We start from the raw sequence: 13155 nt of genomic DNA, 5'->3' as shown, positions 1-13155 counted from the left end.
TGAATAACCAACCAAATCACATATACTTTCTTTAAGATACCACAGCCCAACGTCAGTTGTGCCTTTAAGATATTTCATGATTCTCTTAACATCAACTAAGTGTGATTCTTTTGGTTTAGATTGATAGCATGTACACATATATACACTAAACATGATATCAAGTCTACTGGCAGTTAAGTATAAAAGAGATCCAATCATATCTCGATATTTTGATATTTCAATGCATTTTCCAGCTTCGTATGTATCGATATAAGTACAAGATCTCATAGGAATAGCTATCGGCTTGCAGTCATACATATCAAATCTTTTCAGTAAATCTCTGCAATACTTGGATTGACTTACAAAAATGTCATTATCAAGTTGGTTGATTTGTAATCCAAGGAAGTAATTCAACTTCCCCATCATGGGCATTTCAAACCCTCCTTGCATCATTTTTCCAAAATCACTACACAAAACTTCATTCGTAGAACAAAAAATAATATCATCTACATAAATTTGAAATAATATCATCTACATAAATTTGAACAAGAAAAGTATGATAATTTATTTTCTTTATAAAGAGTGTAGTGTTGACCTTCCCTTTGGTGAATCCTTTTTCAAGTAAAAAATTGGTTAGACGATCATATCATGCGCATGGAGCTTGCTTCAAGCCATAGATAGCTTTCTTTAATTTGTAAATATGAGAAGGATGTTTATAATCTTTAAAACCAGGAGGTTGTTCTACAAACACTTCTTCTTGAATATATCCATTTAGAAAAGCAATCTTTACGTCCATCTGAAAATTTAAAGAACATGCATATGCAAGTAATAGCCTAATAGCTTCAAGTATAGCAACCGAAGCAAAGGTTACATCAAAGTCTATACCTTCTTCCTGATTGTATCCTTGGGCTACTAGTCTAACTTTATTTCTAACAATAATATCATTTTCATCATATTTATTTCGAAATACCCGACGCGTTTCTATAACATGCCTATTTTTAGGTCTAGGAACAAGTTCCTACACTTCATTTCTCTCAAATTGATTTAATTCTTCTTGCATTGCAAGAATACAGTGTTCATCCTTGATTGTATCATCAATCTTGAAGGATTCTATTTGAGAAACAAAGACCATGTTTAGACAAGCATTTTCTAGCATTAAACGGGTAGTGACACCCTTACTTATATCACTAATAATGTTGTCAATAGGATGATCTCCATGAGTTCTCCATTCTTTTGGTAAATCAGAGTGAATATGCTCTTCTTGAGAAGATACATCACCATCCATTTTCAAATGCTCAGTATTAGTTGTAGAATCATTGATAGAATTTTCTTTAGCAGAGGAACTTGGCAAGTCCTCTTCATCAAATGTTAACTCATCCTTTATCACATGATTGGTTTCATCAAAAGATACTTGAACAGATTCTTCCATGGCTAGAGTTCTTTTATTAAAAACTCTATAAGCTTTACTCGTAAGAGAGTAGCCTAGGAAGATGTCTTCATCAACTTTTGTATCAAACTTGCCTAAGTTATTCTTATCATTATTTAAAACAAAGCATTTATAACCAAATACATGCAAATGAGAAATGTTTGGTTTTCTACCTTTAAAGAGTTCATAGGGGGTTTTCTTAAGAATTGGTCTTATAAGGACTCAGTTCAAAACATAACATGCAGTACTTACTGCATCAGCCCAAAAATATTTTGGGAGGTTAGTTTCATTTAACATTGTACGAGCCAATTCTTCTAAAGACCGATTCTTTCTCTCTACAACATCATTATGTTGTGGTGTTCTAGGAGCAGAAAAATTATGATTGATGCCAAGATCATCACAGAATTCTTCAAATGAAGAGTTTTGAAATTCTCACCCATGATCACTTCTTATAGCAACGATTTTTAGTGATTTTTCATTCTGAACTCTTTTAGAATAAATGCTAAAGGCTTTGAATGCCTCATTCTTATGAAATAAGAATAGCGTACAAGTATATCTCGAAAAGTCGTCTACTATAACAAGAGCATAATAGTTACCACTATAACTTTTTGTCCTTGAGGGGCCAAATAAGTCCATGTGTAGTAATTGCAATGGTCTATCGGAAGAAACCATATGCTTAGGTTTAAAAGAATTTTTTGTTTGTTTACCCATTTGACAAGTACTACATATTTTGTCTTTAACAAACTTCATTTTGGGTAAACCAACAACTAAATCTTTCTTAATGAGTTTGTTCAAATGGTCCATATGTATATGAGAAATTATCTTATGCCAAAGCCATGCGTCATGATTATCTAGGGATGGCAACGGGCACGGGCGGACACGGGTAGTAGCTACCCGCTACCCGTTTCGAAATAGGGGAGCAATACCCGTACCCGCCCATACCCGTACGAGTACCCGCTGCGGGTTTTTTGTGTACCCACGGGTAAAACGGGTACCCACGGGTTTTCTATATTTTCATTGAATTTCTAATTTCCTATTTCTATTATGTTTTAAATGAGATGAAATTTAATTATTTTTGTGTATTTTGAATGAATAGTTGGCAAAAATGCTAAATCTAATGAAATTTTCTATTTTGGTGGTTTGCAATTCTCATTTACTTAACAAAAAACATATATTTTTCTTTGTAAGACATGTGTGTTTTTACACATGAAATAATATTTGTAGTGTATTTCAACACCAAATTAAAAAGATGTAAACAATGTAAAAAGATGTAAACAAAGTAAAAGGAAAAGATGTAAACAAAGTAAAAGGAAAATATGTACATAGTGTAATGAAGGTTATGATAGTATATTTTTATTTTAATTAAAAATAATATAGTAATCATATACATAACGGGTACCCGCGGGTACGGGTACCATAATACCCATACCCACCCGTATGTACTACGGGTATTTTAAAAACCCGTTTTTAAAACCCGCGGGTACCCGTTTGTGACACGTACCCGTGCCCGTACGGGTTTTACCCGCGGGTATGGTTTTTTTTGCCATCCCTATGATTATCATTAGCAACTAAACATTTTATTGGTAAAGAGGAGTTTATGTCAATCACATATATATATATATATTATTTATCCACTTACCAATGAGTTTAGAGAGTTCTTACTTTCGATGATGCACTTATATGAGTAGAATGCCTCATGGAAGCCTTTGTCACTTAATTGACTTATGCTTAAAAGATTGTGCTTGAGTCCTTCAACATATAATACACCTTCTATGGTTGTTGAGGGTGGCTTGCCAACTCTACCAACTCCAAATATTTTTCCCTTGTTGTTATCACCATATGTGACGTAGCCTTTGTCCCTTGGAGCGAGGACAAAGAACTTGTTTTTATCGCCTGTCATATACTTTGAGCAGCCACTATCTAAGTACCATAAGTTGCAGGCGACTCTCAAATTATCGTGCAAAGCAGTTTAAGTTTTATTAGGTACCCAATATTCTTTGGGTCCTACATAGTTAGTACTTTTCTCAACCCATCTAAAATGACATAGGGGTACACCATATTTTCTAATTTTACAAGTATTTGGTGTATGTCCATGGTTTTTACAATATGTCAATGTGGGTTGATGTTTATGTATCCAAGATTTTATTTTAAAATAGGATTAGTATGGATACTTTCTTTATAAAACTTTATAGTGCTTCCAACGATTGTTTTTCCTAATACATTCTCATTTTTAGTGACACGACTATTTGCATAGCCAATACCTCTACGGTCTGTTGAATGTCTTTGGACTTTTATGATCTTGTCTAAATTGTGACTTTATTAAGTTCAAGACTTAATGTTGAAACTTTAGTTTCAAGAGCAACACATTTTTGACATGAGGAAGAAGTGGGTTTTTCAATATCTTTCTTTAGAACTTTGTTATGGCTTTCCAAAATAAAAATTTCATTTTTCTGTTTTAGGAAAAGTTTGGAAAGTTTAACATATTCTTGATGTAAATCATTGAAAGCATTTTGTAACTCATCATATGAAAAAGTATCATTTGGTTCAAAGTTACTAACCTCATAATCATCATTTGAATTGTATGAAGCCATCAAGGAAATATGTAATTGCTCATTAATTCTGAGTTCTGCATTTGAACCATCATCTTTATCTTCTGATATAACATTTGTTCTTCTACCCTTCTTGCCCTTCTTTCTTTTGAAAGTATGATGCTTTTGTAGGGCTGGACAAGCACATTCAAGATGATCTAGTTTTCTGCTTATAGAGCATATAGATTTTTGCTTCGATGTTGATATTTCACTATTCGTTGTAGACCTTTGTACTTCTTTGGCTCCATTTATCGTTTCTAAAGTGTCCCAAATTTCTTTCGATGTTTGCAACTTGACACTCTAAGGAATTATTTTTCTTCTAGAGCCGACACATGAATGTTTTTGGCTTTAAGGTCATATTGCACTTTCTTTTTGTCTTCACCATTCCATGAAGATTTGGGCTTTACTTCCCTTACACTGTTGAGTATGGTGAAGGGTTCATATGGTCCTTCTTCAATTGCATTCCATATGTCCAAGTCTTGAGATTCTATGAAGATCCTCATTCTGATCTTCCAAAAGTCATAGCACTCTCTAACAAAGTTTGGAGGGCGGTTGATGTTGGAACCTTCTCCTAGGAATGATCTTGAGGCCATCTTCGATATATGATCAGATTTGAGAACATCTTACTCAAAAATAGCTCTGGTGCCAATTGTAAGAATGAGATTGCAACTAGAGAGTGATTTAGTTGACTTAAAATTATGACCACTTTTTCTGCAAAATCAAGAGTTAACATGCAAGGGATATATGTAGAAATTAAACAATCAAATAATCAAAGAGATAAGGGAGAAGAGAATACACAATGATTTTTATATTGGTTCACCTTCTTGTTCACTGAAGACTATGTTTAGTACTCTTGCATCACAAAAGATTTCTTCACTAAAGATTATAAGTTGCAATTATAATATCTCACCCTAAGATCTCTATGTACCTTATACACTCCCTAATTCTTATTCACTCTTGGAAAAATACATTTCCAAGTGATTCTAATCCCATTTCTTATCACACCCTTGTGAAAGAAAGTATTCTGCAATAATAATGAAGAATGTACAACAATGACAGATTGTCTTTACAAGTTTGAAAGAATATAACTTGCAATCCAATCAACTCTTTTATATAATAAGTAATAATGCTCTTTATAAGTTGTTAAATTTTGAAACACTTTACTTTAAGCAACTTCAAAAAACTCAAATTTGAAAGTTTAAGAACTAGTTGCCAAAAGTGCAGAAAATAATTTTAAAATCCGTGTAAGAGCTTTTTGAAATTTGTATGAGAGTTGTGTGTTTCTGATGTGAGATTCAATGCCAAAAAACTCAATTTTGAAAGTTTAAGAACTAGTTGCCAAAAGTTCAGAAAATAATTTTAAAATGTGTGTAAGAGCTTTTTGAAATTTGTATGAGAGTTGTGTGTTTTTGTTGTGAGATTCAATGCATTTAAATAGACTTTCCAATCACTCATATTGCCTCTATGAAAAGGTAGGAATAGATTGGAGTGAAGACATTTTGTTTGGGATGAAAACCTTTCATTTTAAAATCTGATGCAAGAGCACACAATAATCGATTACAACCAGTGGGTAATCGATTACCCAAACATTCTATCCACTGGGAATTTAAATTCGATTTAGAGCAGTGTTGTTAGAACCGGCCCGGACGGTCCGATCGGTCTGACCGCTGACCGGACTTGAAAACGGCTCTGGTTTGCCGTCTTAACCGAATGAGAGTTGGACTGCTTTGAACCGGAAAAAATCCAGTCCGACCATGTTAAACCTGGTTAAACCGGATTAACCCGGGAGGTAAACCAGACGGCTCACTTAAAAATAAAATAATGGGACAATGTTCTAATATTTTGTTTTACTACGATACAAAAAAGATAAAGATGTATTATTTCAATATAATTATACATAATTATTAATTATATAAAGTTTTACATTTATATATACCTATATATTTATAAATAAAAATTATAAATTATGTACGAAATCACCAGGTCAGACCGGACGGTTTAACTGTTTAAACCGGTTAAACCTAATACGGGACCTCTGCCGGTTTGACGTCCGGCTCGGGTTTCACAACACTGATTTAGAGTAATCGATTACAGTAAGTGGGTAATGGTTACTCAACTTTATTAAAACTGATAATCTGTTACTCAAAGACAGTAATGGATTACTCTGATCAGTTTTAATTTGGATAACTCTTTTCTCGCACACGTAACTTGTTACTTAGATGCAGTAACCCGTTACACACTATTTTTGAAAATTGTTTTAAGTATATTGAAGTGTTTCAATTTTCTTTTTAAAAATAGTTTGAGCATTACTACTATTGTATATTCGAGAGTATAAGATAGAAATACATATTTAGACTTAGACTAATTTGTCTTGAAGCTTTGTCTTCTTTGCCTTCATAAGTATTCTTCATATTCTTCTTTTTGGTGATGTTGGTGTCTTCATCAAATCATGTCAAGGTCAAGAGCAAAGAATTTCTTCACATCGTGCTTGGATCAGCCTTGAGTGGACTGTTGAAATCCATTTTGGCTCGCATTCATGAGAAGCGCTGAAGGTTTGGCATTTGGTTCCAACTGGCTGTCAGCATCATTTTGATAGGGATATTCTTCTTGTTCTTAGTTTCTCTTTTGTTTTTTCTTTCCATTGTACCAAAAAAATGGATGTTGTGGCCAACCCTTAACACTCAATAAAATCGCACTAAAATATATACATAGGTCAACTTGAAAAATCTTACCCCATCATATTCAGAATATATAAATTCTTATAGTGTTAATATATAGATATTATATTAAAAAAATATTTCTTGTTATTCCAAAATGTTCATTTTTTAATTTGAAGATTTATATATTAAGATTATAAGTTTATTAGATGATTTTAGATGAAAATATTATAAGTTAGAGTGAATTACATTGACATCCTCTGAGTTTTAGTGAAATTACATAAACTATCCCTCACTTTTTTACCCCTACACAAATATTCCTTAATTTTTATACTTTCATTACATTGGTCACCCCTGCATAAGAAATAAGTGTAATATTTTAAACAAAAAAATGTGATAAACACAATTAAGTTAAACAAAACATGATATGTTGTGGAGACAAGTCCAAATAATATACGAGTCAATACTTCTTTATTATTTTTGGTTTGTTACACTATATTATATGAGCGATTTAAACAATATTTCTTTAGAATTGTTGATGCATTTTGTAACCAAAAATAATAAAGATACATTGATTTGTATACTATTTAGATTTGTCTATACAATATATCATGTTTTGTTTAACTTAATTGCATTTATCACATTTTTTGTTTAAAAAATTACACTTATTTCTTATGCAGGGGTGGTCAGTGTAATGAAAGTATAAAAACTATGGGAGGTTTGTGCAACTGTAGAAAAGTGAGTGGTAGTTTATGTAATTTCACTAAAACTGAGAGGGTGCCAATGTGATTTACTCTATAAGTTAATCAAATCGATTTTGACGTATTGAAAATTTCAATTTAGTTTTGAAATTCTTAAGTTTGGGTCAAACTAGTTAACTTAGAGTCAGATTGCTACTTTAGGAGTCTTTAAAGTAATTTAATTAAATACAAATTGAACTCCAATTAGAAATACTTTAGAACTAATTTTTAAATATTATTTCCTTTCCGTAAATCAAATTAATACATCAATGAGTGTTGGTTCGAGAATTACATGCTTAATTCTCTTTAAGTAATGTTTCACTTTGGACAAGATTGTATCTAGTGTAAATTCCAAAAAAAAAAAAAATCAAATTAATACAGGGAAAAAAAAAGTTGAAATACAAAATATTGTGCTCACATTTTAAGTGTTCCAAGATTTACTTTACATTTTTGGTTTCAATAAACAGTCTTTCAGCTAAACACGAGTACACGACATGTCACATGATTCATCTTCGACTAAAAGCCTCAGCACTTGTTGTATATGTCACTTTATTCCACAGTGAATCGTCACACACAAAAACGCCGTCGTTTTGTACCAACCATAATCTCTAAACCCTAGCTGATTCTCGCACTCGTAGATTTTCCAAAAAAATCGATTTTCTCACTTCGCACCATGTCCTCAGAGGACATAGAAAACGGTCTCAACTCACCGCTCGTATTCCAAGACGCCGTTTTACGATTCAATTCTGGGCCACCACCTCGCCGCATCGACGACCCGCTTCCGAAAACCCGAGAACCCTCCGTTTTCGTCGACGAAAAGATGTTCGCTATGGATCGTGACCGGTTCTTCGCGGCGCAGGGCGCCGAGTTTCGCCGCAACGTCTACGGCGATTGCTCCGGCCAACGTGACACTCCGGATGGCCGAAATTGGAGCAGGAATGGAAGTAGCGGCGATGATTCGGATGATTCAGAGGATGATGAAGATGATGATATTGATGATGATGTTGAAGGTGAAGTAGAAGATCTCATTGGTAACAAGCGCAATTCCAACGCAATTGGTGAAATTAACAATAACAGTGGCAGTGGTGGTAATTTGGCTATTGTTGCAAATGGGAAAACTCAGCACCAATCCCCTTATGGTAAGAGTTAAAAAAAGTTTCTATTTTTAGCTTCAAAAAATGTTTTTGATTACACTTACTTTTTTTGTTAGTTTCAGAACTTAGAATGTAACATTTTTTTGAATTGTAGTTTGTGGAAGAGAGTTGTTGGGGAAGGATGGTGAAATTGGGCATTTAGGGCATAACAGTGTGAGTGGTGGTGATGAAGATCATCAAAGAGAAAGGTTGGGTAAGTCTCAAAATGCTGTCGTTGTTGCTGAAACTGAGTGTGAGGAGTACTATTCTCAGTATCTTCATGGGACAGAAGGGTCAGGTTCTGTTCAGAAAGTAATGGTAGATGAGAATGGATGTGGATTTAGTGGGAGAAAAGATGCTATGTATCCGGGCGAGTCGGGGGAGTCTTTGAGGGCAATCCTTTCAGATACTGTCACGTAAGTTTCTATTTTTTCAAGAAAGAAAGAAAGGAAGAACACGCTTAATGTGTAACAACAGATCCTTTTTATTATGTTATGATGATTGTTAGTTGAGATAATGTAGAGTTATGCAAGTCGTATTCATAATTTTTCAGCAGCATAGAGTGCCACTTTCAACAGCTTGTTGTTAAAAGTCATCTACATTACTTGACTTTTAAATATCCACTTCTCCTTTCTTCATTTTTATTTATTGCCAATCGTTTTGGTGTTATTGTCATATAGATTATAGAAAACTAGTGTTATGAGGAAAATTAAGAAACTCCAGTCCAGATCATTTACCAAAAAAATGTTGTGACTGCTGTGTGTTTCATGAGATTAACAATTAAAATTTGTTGATTCTCATGTAAGAAACAGTGTCCATCCTTTTGAAAACCACTTCCCTAGTGTAACTGTGTATGTCACTTTTAATTAAGATTTAAAATATGGCAATGAAGAATAAAGAAATCCCATTTGATGTTTTTATATGCTTTTCCTAGTTCACATTCACAAGTATCTAAGCACATAAATTTGATCTGCTAATATTTATGATTGATGCCAACTTCTGAAAATTCCAGGGGAGCTCTTATGGATGATGCAATGATATTACCTTGTGGACATTCATTTGGCGGAGGTGGAATACAGCATGTTATAAGAATGGTGGGTTCTAAGCCATCAAATGCCATAATTTTCAGACTCATCTTTTCTGTGACTAGTCATCTTAAAAATGTTATTAATTATGGGGCTGGTAATTTTCAACCTCTTTTCCTTATATATGCCTCTACCAATTAGGGTGGCAGGAATCACAAAACAACAAGTGTGACAATATAGTGAATAAATACTAATTTGCAACTTAACTCGGCTGAGCCCTAGACATAAGCATAACGACTTGCTGTTGTGTATCCTAAATATGATTCTCAAGGATAAATGGATTATCCAGAAAACTGACTTGGGGAAATTTCTTGTACTCATCTGTAATATTATTGAGTAGAAATGCAAGAGTGGAGGTTAAGATGGTCATTTCTCTCAATTGTATTTGTTCTGGTTGCCAATCTGCCTACAGTAGGCTGTAGAAGTTGAGAGGTTCATATGACTCACCTGTTAAAATTATCATTTGGTCTGTTTTGGTAAGTCGCTATTGGCTTGCTGCTAATTTGAACTTTGATTTCTAATTATGAAGTTTCAATCTTCAAATCAGTTATTACTTTTCTTATTCTACTTCTACCACATGGTCAACTAACTAGCTAATATAGTTGTGTGATGCATTTTCAGAAAGCTTGCTGCACTTGTTCTCAACCAACAACTGAGGAATCAATATCTCCAAACTTATGTAAGAAAATTATGTTGAATTTCAATTATTTGTACTCAAGTTATGGTGTCATAAACAATAGTACTACTATCATTTTAGAGTTATTCTTTTCTCTCTCAATAATACTATCATTTTAGAGTAATTTTTGTATTTTATGGTACTCTTTTATGTAGTTTGGTTTTTCTCTCTCAAGTTTTTATAGCCCCCTCCCATTTGAATAAAAAATTGTAAAAAATGCTCTAGCAAGGCTCAAGAATACTATATTTCTCAATACTTATTTTCTTCCTCCTTTTTTATGGCACTGTCTGCCATGATCAGCACTACGAGCTGCTGTTCAGGCATACTGTCGAGAAGAGGAGTCACAATTTTACCGGGCATCCAAAAGAAGAAGAGAAAGATTTGATCAGGTGTGTATCTCTATTCCCCAACCGTGTTTCATACCTTTGTAGCATGAGAAAGAGAGATGAAAATAAAACTAGGAACCACCTAGGATGCCTTGAAGTTACACATGTTTTGCTTGGACATTTTCCCTGATTTTAATATGAGATATATTTTACATAGGACAGGGTGGTTTTGGAGATTCAGCTGTTATGGAACCATCAAGGAGTAGAGGTGTTCAATTTCCATTTGCTGTGATGGACCGGGTTGTCATAAAGGTAATATGTAAACATGCTTGAGTTTACTTATAAATTTTTTTCCTTTTTTCAATTTAAATCTATGAAGGAAAATAATTGGAGATGAAAATGGATCAGGGAAATAAAAGGACACCACAACGCTTTGTTGGTCGTGAAGCTATTGTAACTACACAATGCCTGAATGGATGGTAAGCGACTTTATAATTGTTTTTTCTCCAGCAGTTAGTAACTATTGGTTTGCTATGTGAATAAGTTTTTACTAATAGAGTAACATATCAAGAGATTCTATGTTCAAAAAACTGAACTAGTAAGGTTGACAAGAAGACCCAGATGGTTTCTTTGATCATGTACATTATTGACTTATGTACAGGTATGTAGTCAAGACACTGGATAATGCAGAGAGTGTAAAGTTGCAGTATCGTTCCCTTGCTAAGGTTTTGGATGATCCTTCAAAACCTGTCTCCAGCAAGGTGGGACCTAATTGGCTTTAGATTTGAAGAAACCACCATTAATGGTGGCTATCATAAATTTCTACACCAAACCAATGATGCCATGTGATTTTGAGTGATTAATCTTCAATATACCAAGCATAAATATCTAGTTTGTGATTTCACTGCTGTGCCCCCTTTGGCAAGAAAACTATGCTAGCAGAATTTGTAAATATAGAAGCTTTGTCATGCTTTGTGTTATTGAGAGTTGAGACATTATTTATGTAATCATAGTGCCATTAGAGATACAATAACAGATTTATACTTGACTGAAAATGAGTGACATTATATATTGTCTTACATGATATTGGTTTATACCCGTAGGGAGTGATGGCCGTTTTTGGAAGAAAAGGAAAGAAAAGAAAAAATTTTAGAATCATCTTATAAATGAATTTCATGGTTATCAAGATTTCCCTTTCCATTCATTCTTTCGTAAAACTCCAATTGCAAACGGATTTTGATGTGTTTCTGTTTGATTCCACAAAATCATGAATTTAAATAGAAGTTTATTTTAGAGTAAATTATATTCATGGTCAGGAAAATTAGTGAAATCTTTTAAAAATGTAATTAAGTTAAACTCGGTGTTAATGTAATTTACTTTTAATTAATTATGTGTTATGTGTTAGTTAGCATAAATTGATTATTGATTATGAAATTAATATTCTTTTGAATTTGATTATAAAATTGATATTGTTGTGCTTTTAAGTATTATTTCTTTAGAATTATTTTTGTATCTTCTAATGAAGTGTTATATAATTTTTTCTCTATAACTATTATTATTAGTAGATATATTTGTTCGTAATATAAATGATGGTTGATAAGTACCTAAAAAATGCAAAGTTCAATTTCATTAAGAATGAACTTTAAACTCCTAAACTAACGGGGAAAAATTACAGAACTAATTTAAAACTGAAAATGACAAAGAGACCAATTTGAAGAAAATATTGGATTTACTTGAAATTTAAGAAAATTATACAAGTTGAAACCAGAAAATAAATTGGAAAGTGAATTTAGTAGTTGATGTTTGCCTCTATGGATGGGTAGGTGGAATGACGGGTGGTGTACGTGCCACCCACCGCATCACTTCAAAGTAGTCAAAGGCATCAAAATTGACTGAATGCTTCCCAACATTTACCTCATCTTAATCCCAACACCAAACTATTCTTTTCCATCATTTTAATGTTACTCACCCAACTTCAAAATCTTATATTATTTTTCATATAGATAAATACATATTATTCAAATAAATTCAAGGGGAGGAGAGACACACTTTTTTAAATTTGAAAACAAATGCTAACATTCTATAAAATTCATAATCTCCTTATACTTATCTATACATCAATGCACATATTTTTAAAAATACATGATACAATACATTTGAGATACACATATAAAATTCATATAACATAATAAACATATATTATTGTTATGAATTTTTAAATAAAAAACATATTTCTTAGAAATTATTAAATACAAAATGAAATTCATATTGTTACAAGAAAGCTTTACTTAGTATTGACAAATAAGAATATTATCAATCTCATTTAATTGATGATCAACATTATGCATATGTATTTCCTATTATTCTCTATGCAATACAAATGTTTTGTTTTTTCTATCCTACAAGTCTACTTGGTAGATTGAATATTATATTTTTCTCTTGTACTTAATTAATTGTGTTATGTTTCTCTCTCTCTTAAAATGCTATGATATGATAGTTTGGGTGTCTATAAAGCATTGAAAAAATATTTTAAGAGTATCAGAAA

At 32.7% G+C, this 13155-nt stretch overlaps 1 protein-coding gene across 3 annotated transcripts; it reads left to right on the top strand.

Annotated features, from left to right (window-relative positions):
* On the top strand, positions 7880-11679 carry LOC109328709 (U-box domain-containing protein 62). 3 transcript variants are annotated; one of them, XR_002105469.1, is made up of 8 exons: positions 7881-8529; positions 8639-8939; positions 9536-9617; positions 10230-10287; positions 10585-10673; positions 10828-10922; positions 11019-11089; positions 11272-11318. XR_002105469.1 is itself a non-coding variant. In XM_019562297.1 (8 exons), the coding sequence occupies exons 1-8, from the start codon at positions 8064-8066 to the stop codon at positions 11390-11392; spliced, it is 1278 nt and encodes a 425-aa protein (XP_019417842.1). In that variant the 5' UTR covers positions 7882-8063; the 3' UTR covers positions 11393-11679. The 3 variants fall into 3 exon arrangements, 2 of the variants coding, with proteins under 2 accessions (XP_019417843.1, XP_019417842.1); XM_019562297.1 differs by having other exon boundaries at positions 7882-8529; positions 10833-10922; positions 11272-11679; XM_019562298.1 differs by lacking the exons at positions 11019-11089; positions 11272-11318 and having other exon boundaries at positions 7880-8529; positions 10828-10923.

The sequence above is a fragment of the Lupinus angustifolius genome, chromosome LG15 (assembly GCF_001865875.1).
Source record: "Lupinus angustifolius cultivar Tanjil chromosome LG15, LupAngTanjil_v1.0, whole genome shotgun sequence".
NCBI classification, from domain to species: Eukaryota; Viridiplantae; Streptophyta; class Magnoliopsida; order Fabales; family Fabaceae; genus Lupinus; species Lupinus angustifolius.
The sequence above is the reverse complement of the archived record's forward strand: the minus strand, read 5'-3'. Positions and strand labels throughout refer to the sequence as shown.

What these genes read in the sequence shown, in the direction of transcription:
- LOC109328709 (XM_019562297.1), top strand. Translation starts at nt 8,064, where the DNA reads ATGTCCTCAGAGGACATAGAAAACGGTCTCAACTCACCGCTCGTATTC. An exon ending in ATCAATATCTCCAAACTTAT is followed by an intron (nt 10,288 to 10,584) that starts GTAAGAAAATTA and finishes TGCCATGATCAG; the next exon opens with CACTACGAGCTGCTGTTCAG. An exon ending in GAAGAGAAAGATTTGATCAG is followed by an intron (nt 10,674 to 10,832) that starts GTGTGTATCTCT and finishes TACATAGGACAG; the next exon opens with GGTGGTTTTGGAGATTCAGC.